At 45.0% G+C, this 19,264-nt stretch overlaps 2 protein-coding genes and 1 long non-coding RNA gene across 3 annotated transcripts in view; 2 read left to right on the top strand and 1 right to left on the bottom strand.

The window, feature by feature from the left end:
• LOC311633802 overlaps positions 1-19,264 on the top strand; it is a 223,981-nt gene that overhangs the window by 181,528 nt on the left and 23,189 nt on the right. The gene's annotated exons all lie outside the window — the stretch shown is intronic.
• The window catches only part of SCAMP2 (secretory carrier membrane protein 2), a 46,485-nt gene that overhangs the window by 12,437 nt on the left and 14,784 nt on the right, over positions 1-19,264 (bottom strand). The window contains exons 2-7 of the mRNA XM_084906330.1: positions 10,103-10,171; positions 9,059-9,157; positions 7,127-7,244; positions 6,307-6,435; positions 5,585-5,744; positions 4,000-4,101 (exon numbers count right to left, since the gene is read on the bottom strand). Coding sequence (XP_084762456.1) covers positions 4,000-4,101; positions 5,585-5,744; positions 6,307-6,435; positions 7,127-7,244; positions 9,059-9,157; positions 10,103-10,171 — 677 coding nt within the window. The remainder of the gene's footprint in view (positions 1-3,999; positions 4,102-5,584; positions 5,745-6,306; positions 6,436-7,126; positions 7,245-9,058; positions 9,158-10,102; positions 10,172-19,264) is intronic.
• Positions 16,212-18,068, top strand: LOC311629475 (multiple coagulation factor deficiency protein 2-like). The gene has a single exon (XM_084897579.1). The coding sequence runs from the start codon at positions 16,327-16,329 to the stop codon at positions 16,765-16,767; it is 441 nt and encodes a 146-aa protein (XP_084753705.1). The 5' UTR covers positions 16,212-16,326; the 3' UTR covers positions 16,768-18,068.

Genomic DNA, 19,264 nt, shown 5'->3' with positions numbered 1-19,264 from the left:
CACTGACCACGAGGGGGCAGCTCCTGTGTTAAACGTTTGCCTCCTGGCGGTCAGGACACATCATAGCGACTAGTCATTCTGACGTTTGGTCGATTTGCTTATTAGCCTTTTATTATATAGGATAGTACTGGAAGTCCTAGCCACAGCAATCAGACAAGAAGAAGAAATTAAAAGTCATCCAAATTGGGCCAAGACCAGTTTGGCTCAATGGATAGAGCGTTGGCTTGGGGACTGAAGGGTCCCGGGTTCGATTCCGGTCAAGGGCATGTACCTTGGCTGCGGGCATATCCCCAATAGGGGGTGTGCAAGAGGCAGCTGATCGATGACTCTCTCTCATCGATGTTTCTAGCTCTCTATCTCTCTCCCTTCCTCTCTGTACAAAATCAATAAAATATATTTTAAAAAAAATAAAAGTCATCCAAATTGGAAAGGAGGAAGTAAAACTCCATTATTCACAGATGACATGATATTGTACATAGAAAATCCTAAAGACTCCACAAAAACATTACTAGATTTAATAAATGAATCTGGCAATGTAGTAGGGTACAGGATCAACACCCAAAAATTGATGGCTTTTTTATATACCAATAACAAATTCTCAGCAAGAGAAACTAAGCAAACACTCCCATTTACAATTGCAACAAAAAAATTAAGATACTTAGGAATAAACTTAATCAAGGAGGCAAAAGACCTATTCTTGGAAAACTATAAGACATTAAAAAAAAAGATAGAAGATATAAACAAGTGAAAGAATATTCCGTGTTCATGGACTGGTAGAATTAACATCATTTAAATGTCCACACTACCCAAGGAAATCTACAGGTTCAATGCAATCCCTATTAAAATACCAACAGGTGTAGAACAAATACTCCAAAAATTTATATGGAATCAAAAGACCCCAAATAGCTGCAGCAATCTTTAGAAAGAAGAATAAAGTTGGAGGAATCACAATACCAGATATCAAGTTATACTATAATGCCACACTAATCACACCAGCTTGGTACTGGCACAAGAAGAGGCATATAGATCAATAGAACAGAACAAAGACCCCAGAAATCAACCCAAGCCATTACACTCAATTATTACTTGACAAAGACAGCAAGAGCATACAATGGAGTCAAGACAGTCTCTTCAATAAGTGATGTTGGGAAAATTGGGTAGGTATATGCAAAAAAAATGAAACAAGACCACCAACTTATACCATATACAAGAATAAACTCAAAATGGGTAAAAAAAAAAAAAAAAAAAAAACCACCAAAAACTTAAAAGTAAGACGTGAAACTATAAAAGTCCTAGAAGAAACCATAGGCACCAAAATCTCAGACATCTCTCATAGCAATATGTTTATGGAAATGTCTCCTATGGAAAGGAAACTAAGGAAAAAATAAACAAATGGCACTACATCAAAATAAAAAGCTTCTGTACAGCAAAAGAAACCATCAACAGTCCTAGATAGTTTGGCTTAGAATACAGCATCAGCCTGCAGACTGAAGGATCCCGGGTTCGAGTCCACTCAAGGGCACATGCCCTGGTTGCAGCTCGATCCCCAGTAGGAGGCATGCAGGAGGCAGCTGATCAATGACTCTCTCTCATTATTGATGCTTTTTTCTCTGTCTCCCTTCCTCTCTAAAATCAATAAAAAAAATAAAAATAAAAATAAACCATCAACAAAACAAAAAGAGGCCCATTGTATGGGAAAACATATTTGGCAATTATACATCTGATAAAGGGTTAATATCCAAAATATATAAGGAACTCCTACAACTTAACAAAAGGAAGACAGATGATCCAATCCAAAAATGGGCAAAGGATCTAAACACTTCTCCAAAGTGGATATACAGATGGTCAAAAGACCTATGAAAAAATCCTCAAAGATCATCAGAGAGATGTAAATTAAAATGACAATGAGGTATCACCTAACACCTTTCAGAATGGCTGTCATCAACAAATCAACAAATGAGCAGTGCAGGTGAGGATGTGGAGAAAAGGAAGCCCTAGTGCGCTGCTGGTGGGAATGCTGACTGTGCAGCCACTGTGGAGAGCAGTATGGAGCTTCCTCATATGGAACTGTCATATGACCCAGTGATCCCACTTCTAGGAATATGTCCTAAGAAACCCAAAACACCAATCAGAAAGAATAGCTAAGATTTGGCAACAGCCCAAGTGCCCATTAGTGGATGAGTGGATAAAAAAGCTGTGGTAAATTTAGACCATGGGATACTATGCAGCTGTAAAAAATAAATAAATAAATAAAAAATCCCTTACCCTTTGTTACCCTTTGAGACAGCAATGGAAGGACCTGGAGAGTATCATGCTAAGTGAAATAAGTCAGTCAGAGAAAGACAAGTATCGCATGAAATAGGGAATCTACTTAACAAAATAAACTAATGAACAGAATGGATCCAGAGACATGGAAGCATGGAACAGAGTGGGGAATCTCAGAGGGAAAGTGGGGAAGTGTGTGTGGGTGGGAGGTAATCAACCTTGTATGCATATAAGCATAACCCATAGATGCAGACAACAGGGGCTTGGGGTGGGGAAGGGGTGGGAGTATGCTGGAGGGGGTGGATGCAATACTTTCAGCAATGAAGATTTTTAAAAAATAACTCATTAAAAACTGGTGCTGAGACAACTGGATATCCACATGCAAAACAATTAAGTTGGACTCCTTACTTCAAAAATTAGTTCAAAATGGATCAATGACCTAATAATAACTCAAATTATAAAACTTAGAAGAAAACAGAAGTATCTTTTAAAATGGTTTAAGTAATACATAAAATTATATATTTTATGTTATGTGTATTTTATAATCAAAGCAGTGTTAGAAGGTGAGATGAGAAAAGTATTGGGAGGCCGGAGGCTGCAGAACTCACCCAGGTAAGCCTAGGCCAGTGGTAGGCAAATTCATTGGTCAACAGAGCCAAATATCAACAGTACAACGATTGAAATTTCTCTTAAGAGCCGAAAACCAACTTCTGTGCATGGGCCATGAAGTTTGTCACACTGTGTGCACGCCCGCATGTGGTATTTTGTGCAAGAGCCACATTCAAGGGGCCAAAGAGCCACATGTGGCTATCGAGCTACAGTTTGCTGACCACTGGCCTAGGCAGAGCAGTGAGGGGCACAGTCATCCCTGACTGGGTGCAAACAGCTGTTATTAATCATAGTCTTTCTACCAGGATCTCACTTAGGGGAATGAGTAATGTAATTGGGTCATTACATAAAGACAAAAGGGGATAGGTTATAAACATGGTGAGAAGGAAGAGGGGTGGTGGAAGGCACTTGGCTCTGAGTTCAAGGTAATTCAGCCCCCTCCCTACTGCTCTGTACTTGCCAGCTCCACTGGAGAGATGGTCCCAAAATAGTACAGCCCTTTCAGGCTCAGGCTTTTAGCCAAGTGCCAGCCTGACCTTTCTGTAATGTTCCCTGTGCACTGAGGCAGAAAGGAAAATATCAACCATCGGCTTTTCTTTCTGAAACTAATATTGAGTGGAGGACTGTAGCACCCAGGAAACTCAAGCCAGCTGTCTGCTCCAAAAGAGCAGAGGAGCCAGAGGAGCCACCCAGGGAAGACTAGGGCTCCATCTCCTGAGGTTACAGGGCCTCCAGGAAAGTCACAGCTCAGAGTCTGCAAAGACTAGGGCATCCATCAGCAGCTGCCCAAACCTAAGGGCATGTGTGGAACCTGTGGAAGTACCACCAGCTTCTAGGAGGGTGTGACAAGAGAAAAAGAGGCTGTAATCCATGGAGGACACAGCCAGGTAGCCTAAGGATTCAGGCCATGTCCACCCACAACACTCCAGAAAGTGAACAAGGCAAGACAGTGAGTGGCTACTGGTAAAGAACTGGAGAGGGGGCTTGAAGACAGATACAAGCTGGCCCAGTTACCACTTCCTGCTATGGTGGAAGAGGAGCCCTCAGAGTCTGGCAAATAGGGCGAGAGAGGCCGAGTTGAGCCTCCAAAGCATAGTTCCCTCTGTAATGCCCCAGATCTCTCACCTGTCTCCCAGGTTAGGGATGCCGACCAACTGGATGACATAGATCCCTATTTGACAAAAAAATACAAAGAAGAACACGAAGAAGCTGAAAGAGTTGTCAGACCTGTGGAGAGAAGGGGAAAATCAGAAGTCACAAAAGGGCTTGGGACTCATTCCACATGGTCTGACATTCCACCTCACTAGAAGCCATGAGGCAGAATGGGAGAGTAAACAGAGCACCGTCTACAAAGACCCACAAACTATCATCAGAAAAGGCTTGCCTTTCACTGCCTTCCAATTTAAGGGAAAATGCTTGATCCCTTCCTCAAAGAGCTAGTACAGTTGCTTAACCAAAGAACAATATAAAGAGTGTAACAGTCCATCTCCTGGAGTACTGATCTGCATTTTGTAACAGGGAAGAAAATCTAAGCCAAAGGTATAAACCTCTAATAATAAAACTGTAGGCCTGAGTGACAGAAAGATGTTTGGGAAGTAGAAGACACTAGATAAAACTGGTGTTTTGAGCACCTCCATTTCCTGTCCTGAGGGCTAGAATACAGTGAGGGTTCAAGTCCACCCTGCTCAGTGCATCCCAGTCCTACAAAGCATCAACTCTGAGGCACAATTCCAAAAGCCCTAAGGGTCTGTAAAGTGGAACCATTAAAGTCCACAGAATCTATTCTAGGTCAGCTGATCAAATATTGGCATTCAGCGATGCTCCACAGTTACTAGGAAAGTAGGGGAAGGGGCATAAGTAAGCATGGAAGAATAAGCTATTAAAAGCGTATCTCAGAGTCTGACTCTATCAAAGAATACCCTAGAGCAGTGGTCGGCAAACTTATTAGTGAACAGAGCCAAGTATTAACAGTACAACAACTGAAATTTCTTTTGAAAGCCAAAAACCGACTTCTGCGCATGGGCCACAAAGTTTCAACCCCACTGTATGTGCACGACCAACTGCATGTGGTATTTTGTGGAAGAGCCACCCTCTAGGGGCCACAGAGCTGCATGTGGCTCTCGAGCTGTGGTTTGCCGACCGCTGCCCTAGAGCAATAATTTTCAACCTTTTTCACCTCCTGGCACACATAAACTACTAAGATTCTGTGGCACAACAAAATGTATCTTCTGCCAATCTGACAAAAAAATAGGTATACTTTTGATTCATTCACACTGACAGCTACTGTGTTTGCTGCTGCCATTTTTTTATTTGACAATCTAAGGGAAGTGAGGTCAGTGTCCATGACTAAATAGTCAAGTACTGCATGTTTTTTAATTCTTGCAGCACACTGGTTGAAAATCGCTGCCCTAGAACCTTGGAAGGGAGCTGAGGAAGTTCCTTCCCTCTTCCTAGTGCCAGAAATCCCCCTGCACCAAACAGACTGGGTGCAGTGGAAGGGCAAGTAAGGCTCCTGCTTCCCTCTCTAGGTCTCTTTCCTGGCCCAAGATGACCCCTGATCCCTGCCAACTCTGGCTGTGGGTGGGGATGGGAAGTGAATTTCCCATTATCTATTCTGCTCTGACTGGAATGGGATCCTAGGGCTCATGGCCTTGGCTTGTTACCTGGGATGCTAGCCATATACTCCCCCCCTTGTCCCAGCCCCACTCACCTGAAGGCCTTATAGATGGGTCGGTACCAACAAAGGAAGGCACAGGGGGTGAAGATCACAAACCACAGGATTGAGAGGCCGAAGTCTACTCCCTTGCTGCTGTCGACTAAGAACCAGGCCAGGCAGGCAAGCAGGTTCAGAAACAGAGTCACTGAATGCACTGTGGAAGATGGGGGAGACAGACGTGGGCTGGTGCCAAGGTGACTGAGGGCTCCTGGATATGGCAAACTATCCTTAGAGGGGAGATGAGGTCCATGCTGTCAGGGCAGCTGCAGCAAAAGTAAAGGACCTCGATCTGTACCCAAGCAGGGCTAGCTCCCGGTCCTTGCTTTTCTGGGACCTCAAAACCAGGAACCAAACCAAGCTCCTAAGAGGTGATGGGACAGCCCAGGTATCTAAGGGGAATGGAGTACTTAGGGAATGGAATCCTTCTCTAAGCAACTCTTTTCCCTGGCCCTGAATGGTCCACAGGTTAGCAACAGGGAGTCTTTTATCCTCACTCCAGGAGCCCAGGAATCTGTGGGAGGGGAAGCTTCCACCTAAGGAGAACCTTTTAGTGCAATGAGCTCCAACTCAGAAGTCTCCAGCTAGTCTCACCCTACTTGATTCATGATCTGGACTCGCCCTTGAGGGGCGGTTCCTATGACAGGAAGCAGTCTTCAGAGAGCCAATTATGTGGGCAAAGATCCCCACCCCAGACCAACTATGGGAGCTGGACTCACACATCCAGAGATAGTAGAGCATCTTGCATATTCGCTGGTAGTCAGCAGGGATCTCTGTGGAGAAGTCCTGATAGAAGCAGGGCTTGACAGGGCACCACAAGGGCAGAGGCGGCCAATTGTTCTCTCTCACTGTGTAGAAGGAGAAAATAAGATGAGGACCAGCTTATGGGCCATTTCAGGATCCACAAAGGGTATCAACAAGTGGGGTTCAAGGTATTCATGGATATAAAGTGGGAAGGGAAAAGGATGATGGGACATAAACACCCACACTCTCAGTACAATATAATGGACCCCAAATGTACTGGGAAACACAGAGCTAAACAGCCTAAGTCAGTGGTCGGCAAACTCATTAGTTAACAGAGCCAAATATCAACAGTACAATTGAAATTTCTTTTGAGAGCCGAATACCAACTTTTGCGCATGGGCCACGAAGTTTCAATCACACTGTATGTGCACGCCCACACGTGGTATTTTGTGGAAGAGCCATACTCAAGGGGCCAAAGAGCCTCATGTGGCTTGAGAGCCGTGGTTTGCTGACCACTGGCCTAAGTGATTATTTTTTTTGAACAACCTATAACCAAGGAATCGTGGGGCCAATGCCCCACTCTTATCAAATAGTTTTACAGCTGGAAAGGAATACACCCATTAAGGTTACACTACAGGCTTCCTGACACCCACTTACTTGTCTCCCCAGGACCAACACCATTCTAAGATGACCAGGAACTCAGCAAAGAGCTGCAGCTGCCCCAGGAACAAGCAGGCTGAGGGAACTCTCCTGCACCAACAAGGGGAACCCAGGACCTAGTGTGGCCTCCCTTACCGTGTAAGTTGGCCACAGTGTTCTGCAACTCCCGCTCCTTTCGTTCTAGCTCGGCTGCTTTCCTGTCCAGTTCTTCCTGCTGCCGGAGTAGGCTTGCCTGGGCTGCAGAGGCCACAGCCTGGAGCGAAAAGGGAAGTGGAAGGCAACCAAACACAAGAGACAGAGGAACATTGTTGGCCTGACAGGAAGTCACAGGGCCCATGCCCCATGCAGGGAGAGCCAGCTGGGAGTTCCAAGAGAAGTCCCACCCCCTCCAATGTCTTGAGCATCTGAGACCACCAATGAGAGGCCTACTGCTCTTAAAACATATCTGTGGCCCCTTTCCCATTATCAGGGTTCTCCTCTCCTCTTCATTCTGAAACTTGAGATAGGAGAACCATCCTCCAGGCCAAGTTCAATTATATTGACCTTTGGGGTGATAACAAAGGGCAAAAGGCATCATAACAGACTGTCTTGTAGTCAGAAAGCCAGAGACCTAAGCCTCACTTGAAAAGCCTGGAGGGGGTGTGTGTGTGTGAAGGGAAACAGTGCAAACTTGCTAGAGTGAGTGGGATGGGGAAGCATTTGAGGCCATAGTCGATATACCTGGAACCAGAGGGATGTATATTCAAGCACCTGCACCTGCTCCATTCCCAGGAACTGCTCCCAGGTCCACCAGAACTGTTATTGGCTACGTCCCAGTACTGCCCTTTGGGTTGGCCTTGCTTTGCCTGGCTTTGATGATGTGAGAATCCAAGCTTTACCCCTCTCCAGGGTAAAGCAACGCCTCTGAGGGAAGCAGCTAGAGGATTCTATGTGAGGCTAATCAGAGCTGGGTCCAGAGTTCCAGCCCAAAGCCCAGTTCCTCGAGAAGTCTACAGTCCTTTTTAGGGAGCAAATACCAAACTGGTCATCTCACAGAATGATAAGCCAGGCATTTGTGTACACATGTGTGTGTGTTCTCTATCTCTCCAAAATGAGTTCTCCAAAGAGCTAAGGCTACCTTTAGGAGGTAAATTTCAGGCACTAGAGGTAGAAGCAGGACCAGAATTGACCACAGTGAGAGTCTTAGCCTATTTCCCCAAGTCTGTGACTTCAGTTGAGCTGGACCCAGGACCCACCACCCAGCTGAATAAGAAAGTCTCCTCTTGCCTCACAGGATTCTAGGGCCATGTGTGGGGCCCAGGACCCCAGGGTCCCAGGATTCCATGCAGGGGGAGCACTTTCAGAGTAAGTCTGGCCAAATGACAGGAGCAGCCTGGGGCCCACTAGAGTCCAGGCACCTTGCCCTCACTCACGCTCATCTATACCTTGCCTACCTTTGGAAGCTTTCACATGTAGCTGTCTCTGAGAATACTATCTCCTCCTAGTAGCATCTGCCTCTCAGAGCTCGCTCACTGTCAGGAAACTGGTAGGCAGGAACTTGCTGGCCTGTCTAAGGAGCTGCAACATACAACTCCACTGCTCGCCAGGGGCAATGAGGAGCATGGGGTAAACAATGATGCAAGGAATGGAGGGTTGGGTACCAAGCAGACAGGATTCATGGTATTTGGTGAAGGGACCAAGAAAAAGAAGAAGGAAGGCAGGAATAAATAAGGTTAGGAAAAGAAAAAAAAAAGGAAAAAAAAGATGTTTTTCGGGCCCTGAGTAAAAAAAGGCCTCAGGTGGATCTGGAATGGCATGAGGGACAATGCTCTTTCTGAAGACACCCAGAAGCCCAGCCTGGTGAGTAGGGCTTATTTTTGGGGGCTGACAGTGAGGTGGGGGGTGAGGGTTTATGAGAGCAGACCCTCCACATGCAAGTGACAAACTCTAAAGAGATTATTAAGAGGGCCCTTGAAGGGAAGCCAGAGAATAAGACCCCCTGCCCACCCCGATATCAGGAGTCAGCTACTAGTCTGGGTGCTTCCCTTTCTGGAAAGGAGAGGCAAAAGGGATCTTTGTCAACAGTACCTGGGGGGTTGGCTGGGTTGGTTCCACTGAGGGCTGGAGAACTGCTGGCTGCGAGGGCCCAGGGAGCTGGGTGACAGGAACCGTTGTTGCTGCATTTGTCTGGTTGGGACAGATTAAAGGAGTGAGGTGAGTGGAACGCCATTAGTTGGCCATGTGGAAGGCAAACCCACAACAGGGAGGGTGATATGCCCCAGCCTATGAGGAGTACTCCCTCTGGGCCTCCCTCTGTAGCTTTTCAGCCAACAAGCCTCAGGCTCGGAGCAGTGTGATGCCTAACCTGGCCTTTTTTGGTCCAGAGCTCCTGGAACTGCCCTGCCTTCTTCAGGAGGAGCCCAGATCATGGACCCTAAGAGGAGAATTGGTGGCTTCCTCATATTACCCCCTCCCCTCAAGTTAACATTAAGATTGTCCCTTTGAGCCCTAGATGGTTTGGCTCAGCTGACAGAGTGTCAGCCTGTGGACTGAAGAGTCAGAGGTTCGATTCCCATCAAGGGAACATGCCTGGGTTGCAGGCTCGATCCCTCATTGGGGGTGTGCAGGAGGCAGCTGATCAATGATTCTCTCTCATCATTGATGTTTCTATCTCTCTCTCCCTCTCCCTTCCTCTCTGAAATCAATAAAGATATATTTATAGTATGATAAGAAGAAGAAGAAGAAGAAAAAAAAGAAAGAAAAAGACTGTCCCTTTGAGCCTGGCCTCTGTGGCTCAGTGGTTGAGCATCATCAACCCATGAACCAGATGTCACAGTTTGATTCCCAGTCAGGGCACATGCCTGGGTTTCAGACTCAATCCCCAGTAGGGAGTGCACAAGAGGCAGCCAATCAAATGTTCCTTTCTCATCATTGACGTTTCCATCTCTCTTTCCCTCTCCCTTCCTCTCTCTCTAAAATAAATAAAACATATTTAAAACAACAACACAAAAAGATTGTCCCTTTGAAAACTTGCAGATTCTCAGAACACTCAGTCTTGCCAAGGCTCCTTGCCCAGAGTCCCAGCACCACCCAGAGGACCCAGGGACTCACAAAGAGGACATGCTCACCAACCTCTGAGAAGGGGTTAAATTCAGCCAGACCACCTTGTGGAGCATTGGTCAGCTGGGTCACAGAGGGATCCTAAGGAGGTAAAAAAAAAAAAAAAAAAAAAAAAAGAGCCATTAGATGCTGAGGAGAAGGAGAATGGACATAACCATACAGGCCGGCAGGCAATCCCAGGGAGCCGACTAAGTGAGGCCGATGATGGCCCTTCCTAGTGCTCCAAACAGCCTCTTATGAAGACTCCTGTGCCTGGCCCCTGCCACAGAGAGCTGCAATCCTTTTCCTCTCTCTGGAAAAGGAGGGGTTCAGCCCAGATGACTTTCCAGAAGATATAAAGTAAGCTATACACAGAGGCCTGGGAATCAATACGAAATGTGTTATTGTTGGTGCCCTTCACAGATTCATAATGGTTCCTGGTATTTACCTTCAGGGAGTAGGGTTTTATGGTGGGGGTGGGGGTAAATAGATGGTATGGGGGGAGATTTTTCACTTTATAATCTTTCTGTAATGTTTTATTTTTTTATTCCTCTTATTTTTAAAAGGACAGCTCCAGGTCTTAGAATAAAAGCATGCTGTCAGTGCCAGTGCTGACTGATTAAATCAAGCATGCTTAGGTGTACTAGTTAATAATGCGGATTTTTTTCCAATAGATGGAGTTCACATATGTTGATATATATGCGATTTGATATGTATGCTATTTTGTTGTATTGACAACAAGCTTCAAAACTTCATATATCAAATTTGCTGAAGGTGTCAACATCATAGATATTTTTACACTTAAAAATGTCGAATTTCATGCCCCGCCCCCCCCAAAAAAAAAAAGAAAAAGAAAAAGACATTTGCGGGAATTTTAATTCATTACTTTATTTTGAAGGAAAAGTTATCATATACTTTGGGAAGCTTATGGTGAACATGCCCCATCTCAAGATACCTGTGAACGCTGGTTTAAACCCTTTAAAAGTGATGATTTCGACGTGAAAGAAAAAGAATATCCAGGTCAACCAAAAAAGTTTGAAGACCAACAATTATAAGCATTATTGGATGAAGATGCGTGTCAAACTAAACAACTTGCAGAAAGATTAAACGTTGTTCAGCAAACAATTTCTGATCATTTACAAGCAATGGGAAAGATTTTAAAGGAAGAAAAATGGGTGCCACATCAACTGAACGAAGGACAAATGGAAAACCGAAAAGTCATCAGCAAAATGTTGCTTCAATGGCATGAAAGTAAGTCCTTTTTGCATCAAATTGTGACTGGCGATGAAAAGTGGATTTATTTTGAGAATCCCAAGCGCACAAATCATGGGTTGATCCAGGTCAACCATCAACATCAATTGCAAGGCCAAATTGCTTCAGAAAGAAGACAATGCTCTGCGATTGGTGGGATCAGGAAGGTGTGGTGTATTACGAGCTTCTAAAACCAGGTGAAAGCATTAATACTGATTGCTACTGACAAATAATTAATTTGAACCACACTTTGATCGTGAAACTACCAGAATGTGCCAGAAGACACGGGAAAGTAATTTTGCTTCATGATGATGCACCATCACCCACTTCAAAACCGGTTAAATACAAGTTAAAAGATCTTGCCTGGGAAGTATTAACCCACCCGCCGTATTCACCAGACCTTGCTCCTTCAGATTACCACTTGTTCCAATTGATGGCACACACACTTTCTGAGCAGCACTTCAAAAATGTACAAAGAAGTGGAAAATTGGGTCTCTAAATGGTTTGCCTCAAAACAAGAAAAGTTCTATTGGGACGTTATCCACACATTACCTGAAAGATGGGGAAATGTTTAGCTAGTGATGGAAATTACTTTGAATAAAGTACTTTTTGTGTTTCTCTTGAAATTATTGTTTTCTTTGACTATAAAATCTACCATTATTAACAGGTACACCTAGTAAAGAAATATAAAGGGCTCAGATAAAAGGCCAGGGAAATGGTTTTGGTTATTTTTTCTCTCGATTCTTTAAAAAAAAAAAAAAAAAAATAGCCGAAACCGGTTTGGCTCAGCGGTAGAGCGTCGGCCTGCGGACTGAGGGGTCCCGGGTTCGATTCCGGTCAAGGGCATGTACGTTGATTGCGGGCACATCCCCGGTAGGGGGTGTGCAAGAGGCAGCTGGTCGATGTTTCTCTCTCATCGACGTTTCTAGCTCTCTATCCCTCTCTCCTCCTCTCTGTAAAAACTCAATAAAATATATTAAAAAAAAAAATACAAAAAGATCCTCAGAACACAGTTTGTCCTAACATTTTTAAAGATATGTATTTTATTGATTTTTTTACAAAGAGGAAGGGAGAGAGATAGAGAGCCAGAAACATCGATGAGAGAGAAACAACTAGTTGCCCGCACACTCCCCACCAGAAATGTGCCCACAACCAAGGCACACATACCCTCAGCCCCCCAACCAAAATCGAACCCGGGACCTCCCAGTCCACAGACCGACGCTCTACCCACCGGCCCAAACCAGCTTCAGGTATCCTAACACTTTAATCTTCCCTTTCCCATCTGATTTCTGCCAAGGCCAGCCCTTTGGGCTCCCAGCCACCCTCTTCTACCAAGCAGCCTTTCTGTTGACTTGAGGCCAGTCTATCTCCATCCTGCCCCTCACCCAGCAGAGCTCCTACACACTCCCCCTTCTCCATACATATAGGTATGGAGCTCGAGTTCAGCTCAACACAATGCCTGGGTTTTGGGAGAAACAGCTGTGAAGAGTAAGCAGAATGCCGCTGGACTCTGTCAAGGACCCTGTACAGGCCTCACCTAGGCTCCCGTCTGCACATCTCACCCCATCCCTCACTACTCATCCAGATGCTCCTGTCTTTCCAGCCTAGCCTCACCTCTACGAGGAAGCCTCCACAGGTTGGATTTTTAAACACAATCTTAACATTTAATAGGCCCCACGGAACCCCCTAATTTTTCTATATGGAAAAAGACAATAGGGTCACCATAAACAAATCCTGTCTCCATTAATAGGCTGTAAATTCTGCAGCCAGGTATCTAGTTCATACTCTGGCTTCCTAGTGCTTGTGTAGTGCAGAAGCTCAAGTAATATCTGAGAATAAGTGCTGCACATTGTAGGCCCTCTGCTTTCTCTAGGAGGCACCGCCCAAATGCTAGGGCACAGCAGCCTGGGGCCGAGAAACACCTTGCCTGGGAAGAGAAGCCTGGAACAGCAACACTCTGGGAGACAAGGATACTACGTCCCATCTGAGGAGATCTGGGCTCTTCTGAAAGTTGTGGGTGGCTTCAAGAGAAGCTGAGACCTAGAGATAGAGGGAGGGAGGAGGAAGGACTGAGGAAGGGAGCTGACATTTATTTAGTGTCTACTATGTGCCAGGCTTACCACACCAGGATAACTGGCCACTGTGTCAAGCCATCCAAAAGAAAGTTCTACTAGCCTCTTTCAACCTGGTTCCTCAAGAGAATTAAGCCCCACTACCCTAAGGCATCCACTGTCTCCAATGACTTGACTTCTCTCCTGTGCATCTTGAACCATCCTGGTTATATTCCATCCTTCAGAGAATGGAGAAAACAGTCAATCAATTTCTGTGACCTGTGGCTCAGCGGAGGATCCTGGCTAAGAAAAGCTACACCCTCTCCTCCTCATTCCACCTCAAGACCACCCTGTGAGGGAGGAGTACTTATAGTGTGCAGCTGGAGAAAGCCTCCACTCAGAGAGGGGAAGCAGCTCGATTTCAGTAGTGCTGAGCCCGACTCTGAATCCAAGGCTGTCTGTCTCCAAAGACAAAAGTGATAAACCTTGGAGGGAAAGATCCAGTTCTACCTTGTTTAGTGATGCACCCCTAAAGCCTGGTATAGCCCCTGACAAATGGAAGGTGTTTCATCAGTGTGTGGTTGAATGAGCCCCACTCTGGGAGGACAGTGACACGGGCACTGTGAGTGACCGGGATAACTACTTCTGCTCACTTCTTTTTTTTTTTTCTTCATTATTTTTATTTTATTTTATTGATTTTATACAGAGAGGAAGGGAGAGAGATAGAGAGTTAGAAACATCGATGAGAGAGAGTCATCGATCAGCTGCCTCTTGCACACCCCCTACTGGGGATATGCCCACAACCAAGGTACATGCCCTTGACCGGAATCGAACCCGGGACCCTTCAGTCCCCAAGCCGACGCTCTATCCATTGAGCCAAACCGGTCCCGGCTACTTCTGCTCACTTCTTTATTCCTAGGCCTCAGAGAAGTCCTTCTTGGGAAACACCCTTTGTAGGACACATGCAGAGAGTCTTGTGACTAAGAACCACCCTGACTGGTCTGAATGAGGATCCTCAGCTTTTTCTCTGAGTCACAAATAAGAAGTCAACAACAGCAATCTTCTTTTCCACTGACAGAACATTAACTAATTCTTAAGTGGGTCAAGTAGTTATTTAAAAGGATAGTGAGCCCTAGCTGGTTTGGTTCAGAGGATAGAGCGTCGGCCTGCAGACTAAAGGGTCCGGGTCCCAGGTTTGATTCTGGTCAAGGGCACATGCTCAGGTTCCGGGCTCGTCCCCAGTGGGGGTCGTGGAGGCTTGGTCTCCAGTGGGGAGCATGCAGGAGGCAGCCGATCAATGTTTCTCTCTTATCATTGATGTTTCTATATTTCTCTCCCTCTCCCTCTTCTCTGAAATTAATAAAAATATATTTTAAAAATAAATAACCGAACAAATAAATAAGTAAAAGGATAGTGAGAGCTAAGTTTCACCTACAAAGAAGTAACCTAAAACTCCCTCAGTGCCAAAGGCCCCAGACTGGCTAATGCCTTTTACTTAATTTATAACAAATAAAATGCTCCTGAACTCAGTTATTTTCATTCAGCTAACATTAAGTACACACTAAGATGAACAAGGCACAGCTCTTGCCTTCTGGAGTCCATGATCTGGTAGCTGAGACGTGCATAAGAACCCAGGGCAGAATGAAGACAGGAAGGGAGGAGAAGAGAGGTCTAGGCAGGGCTTTGAGGAAGGCAGGGTTCCAAGAGATGGGGGAAAGGTGAGCAGAGGCCTAGTGAGTAAGGCTCACCTCAGTTCTGGGGCAGGGGAACACTTCCATGTCATTAGGGTGTGAGGGACCCAAGAAAAGAGGCAGAGTTAGGCTGGAGCTCTTCCAAGAGGGGCCTTGAAACACACACTGGTTTTCAGTGGTTTGGCAATGTCTTCCCATGTGGCTCATGTGTCCTATTGTGAACTAGCTCTCTGGAACTTTCCTTGTTTTCCCATCTTACACTCTACCCAATAAACCCCAATGTGGGGTTTAGTTCTGGCTCCAAATAAACATTAAATAAATACCTTGTGGGCTAAAAAACACTCCACCATTCTATCTGGGAGGCATGGAGTCTCCAATACTTTTAGAAGCTCTGCAAAGTCCTATTTGCTTTAGAGGCTGTGTCACAGAACAAGAAAAAACAATCATCCCAAGCCAGGCTGGCTGGGTCCCAAGGGTACCAAAAGCCACAGTTAACTTTGGTACTTTGACCCAGAATCTAAGAATTAATCATAAGGAAATATGACAAAAAACACATAAAAATCTGTATCTGCAAAGACATTTATTGCACCAATATTTACAATAGCAGAAAAAAGCAGAAAACAACTTAAATATCTAATGACAGTAAACACAATCATGTTTTGGTACCCATTCCCTCGATGGCCTAAGCAGCCATTAAAAATTACAGCAGTGGCCCTAGCCAGTGTGGCTCAGTTGGTTGAATGTCATCCCATACACCAACAAGTCATGTGGCTCCTGGTTAGGGCTCATACCCAGGTTGCAGACTCAATTTCCACTAGGGAGTGTGCAGGAGGCAGCCGATAAATGTTTCTCTCTCTCCTTCTCAAGTCAATAAACACACACACACACACACACACACACACAAAATGTGTGTGTGTGTGTGTGTGTGTGTGTATATTTATTATTATTATTTTTTTTTTTAAATTAAAGCAATGAACATAGGGTGCAATACAGCAATACATTTTGTCCAAAGTACTCATGAAAGAGACTGGAAGGAAAACACACCAAAATAACAACAGTTGCAAAAGATTGTTAGAAATATAAATGCCTTAATTTTATCTTCCATAATGTGATTATTATTTTTATTTTAGGGAAACACATATTTTTAAAAAGAGCCTGAGTGGGGGAACGGCGCTGAGGACGGGGACTGGCGAGGCTCACGCGGGGTCGCTGCGTGTCTGGGGAAGTTGGGCAGCCGCCGCGGGCCGCGAGGGTGCCAGCGACCATGAGATCTCTGCAGCTGCTCAGAGCCCCCTTCCTGTGCGGCCTGCTCTGGGCCTTTTGTGCCTCAGGTACCAGGGCCGAGCAGCATGGGGCCGGTTCTTCCCATCCCGGCAGCATGGGGCTGGATAAGCACACAGTGCACGACCAAGAGCATATCATGGAACATCTAGAAGGTGTCATCAACAAACCCAAGGCGGAGATGTCTCCACAAGAACTGCAGCTCCATTATTTCAAAATGCACGATTATGACGGCAATAATTTGCTTGACGGCCTAGAACTCTCCACAGCCATCACTCATGTCCATAAGGAGGGCGGGAATGAACAGGAACCACCAATGAGCGAAGAGGAACTGATTAACTTAATAGATGGTGTTTTAAGAGACGATGACAAGAACAACGATGGATACATCGACTATGCTGAATTTACAAAATCACTACAGTAGACATTGACCATCTCCTAGTTATTATGCAAATGTGACCCATTATAATGTGATTGAACACGTTCAGTAATGCAGAATAATTCATTTCCGATTACTGCTGAAGTATTTTGGTAAAAACCTGTAGCAAGTGTGACCCTGGTGTGAGAAAGAGAAGCCAAGAGAAATTGGACATGTTGTCCCCAAGTACTGTTAAATCTCCTGTTGGACAAGGGCTCGATTGAAGAGTCTTCGTAAGAGGATTGGAAAATTGGAGCTGAGGACTCAGGACCAGGACTGTAGAATACTGCTCTTCTCTTGGTTTTCATTCACGCTACCTGAAGAGTAGACGAGCTTTGCCAGGCGGACACACTTTTCAGTAACAGTGAAGGAATGGGATCAATGCCAAACGTCCCCCCTTGTAGGCTCTGTCTCTTCGGGAAAACGTGGTCAGTATATTCTGTAAGGTTCCTTGGCTTAAATGATTACTTGCTTTGGGCAAGTGAGTATTGATTAAACTATTCCAAGGCCACAGCCTCACGTGAATGTCAGATATTGAGTTCAGCTATCCAAAGTCTGTATCTTCTGGCACTTGGATATGATACACCACTGACCTAAGAGATGGACCTTTTTCAGTTTTTCAATATTTTATGAAACTACTGCCATATCCTTATACTTTTATTTCTTTCATGTCTTCTTCAACCTGGGAGAGACCTTGAATTTAAAACTGTTCTCTAATCAACAGCACATGTTTTAGCTTTCTTAATATTTGTATTTAACTCTTGTTTCTAGAGTTTCACTTTTGCAGTTTAGAAACGTAGGCATGCAAGGATTTTCCCTTCTGCTTGATACAGGGGGGTAAAACTACTAGCTGCCGAAGCCAAGTGCAAGTGAAAAGATCATTCACCAGGCACAGTAATTAACCTGATACAAGTTGTATTTAGAAAGAGTGTTGTTTAAATAACTCCTTCTAGCCTAAATATGTGAATTCTTTCAGGTCAGTGTGAGTCTCAGTAATAGCTGAAAGTGAGAAGAAGCAGCAAATTGTGATTTGGTTTATTGGATGTGATGGACATACTGCGACAGAAAAATCATAAAATGATGATTGAATGGGGGAAAACTGCATAAAATTTACTGTAAGATCTATAGAGACTTATTTTCTTTATTGAAGTATTCTTATAAGAAAACATGTATTTGTAAAAATGGTTTCCTGTGTCACGTATTTGTGCAATCAGAGCTGAATTATAAACTATTCTTGTAAAACCTAGTTATTTTGAAAGATTTATATAATGAATTCTGGATATATGACCAATAAAACTGATGAAACAAAAAAATAAAAAATAAAAAATAAAAATAAAAAGAGCCTGAGTGGAAGGAGAAACCAAGATGGCGGCATAGGTAAACGCCTAACTGCAGCCTCACACAACAATTTCAAAAAACACAACTAAAATATAAAGTGGACATTATCCAGAACTACAGGAAAGTTGACTGACTGGAAATTCTACAACTAGAAGGAAAGAGAAAAACAGAAGGAAAAGCAGAGGAGCTGTAAAAGCCTAAGGTACGGAGACACAGTGAGCGCGTGGGGAGAGGACAGAGCCAGAGAGGAGGGGCGGTTGAGTGCCTGGCTGGCTTCCCTAGCGGGAAGGAGATAAAAGTTCCAGACTGTGCTGAACCCCAATTCTAACTGCATTGAACCCCAGTTCTGGGCGAGACTCTGGGGTCCCAGGCTCATACAGAGGTAATCTGGGCTGTAAGGAGGAAGCTCAGGGGAGCAGCGAAAGGCAGAGCCTCGGAGTCACTCACATTGTGCGCAGAGGACAGACTGTTGACTCTGCTGCTAGATTACTCTAGCGGGAAGAAGACAAAAGCTCTGGACTGTGCTGAGCTCCAGTTCTGACTGCACTGAACCCCAGTTCTGGGCGAGACCCTCAGGCCCCAGGCTCATACAGAGGGAATCTGGGCTGTAAGGAGGAAGCTCAGGGGAGCGGCAAAAGGCAGAGCCCCCAAGTCGTGCACATTTCGCGCAAAGGACAGACGGTTGATTGAGCCACTGGATTGCCCTAGCAGGAAGGAGACATAAGCTCCAGACTGCTCTGAACCCCACTTCCAACTGCACTGAGCCCCAGTTGAGGGCTCGTTGGGGGAGAGACTAGACTCTTTGGTAGCAGACGAAACTCTAGGGCACCTTTCTCTCAGAGGTGCTTGCAGCGAGTACCAAAGGACACTGAGGAACACAGACTCAGGAACCTCATAGGGTGGGGCTGACAGGAAGCCAAGGTTGTAGGCTCCACCCTGAAACTATGCTCCATCCAAGCTAAGCACAGAGGCTCTTGCAGTTTTCCAAGTCTAATCGAATAAGGCTGTCTCCTGGCATAGATACAGCTGATCCTCCTACCCAACCAACTCAGGGAAGCAGCGAAAATGTCGAGACAAGGAAACAGATCACAAACGAAAGAAATGGAGGACAAAAAGCGACTGGATATAGAATTCAAAACCACACTTATAAGATTTTTCAAGAATC

This window comes from Pipistrellus hanaki (genome assembly GCF_964339955.1).
Source record: "Pipistrellus hanaki genome assembly, chromosome: 1".
In the NCBI taxonomy this organism is placed as follows: Eukaryota; Metazoa; Chordata; class Mammalia; order Chiroptera; family Vespertilionidae; genus Pipistrellus; species Pipistrellus hanaki.
The sequence above is the reverse complement of the archived record's forward strand: the minus strand, read 5'-3'. Positions and strand labels throughout refer to the sequence as shown.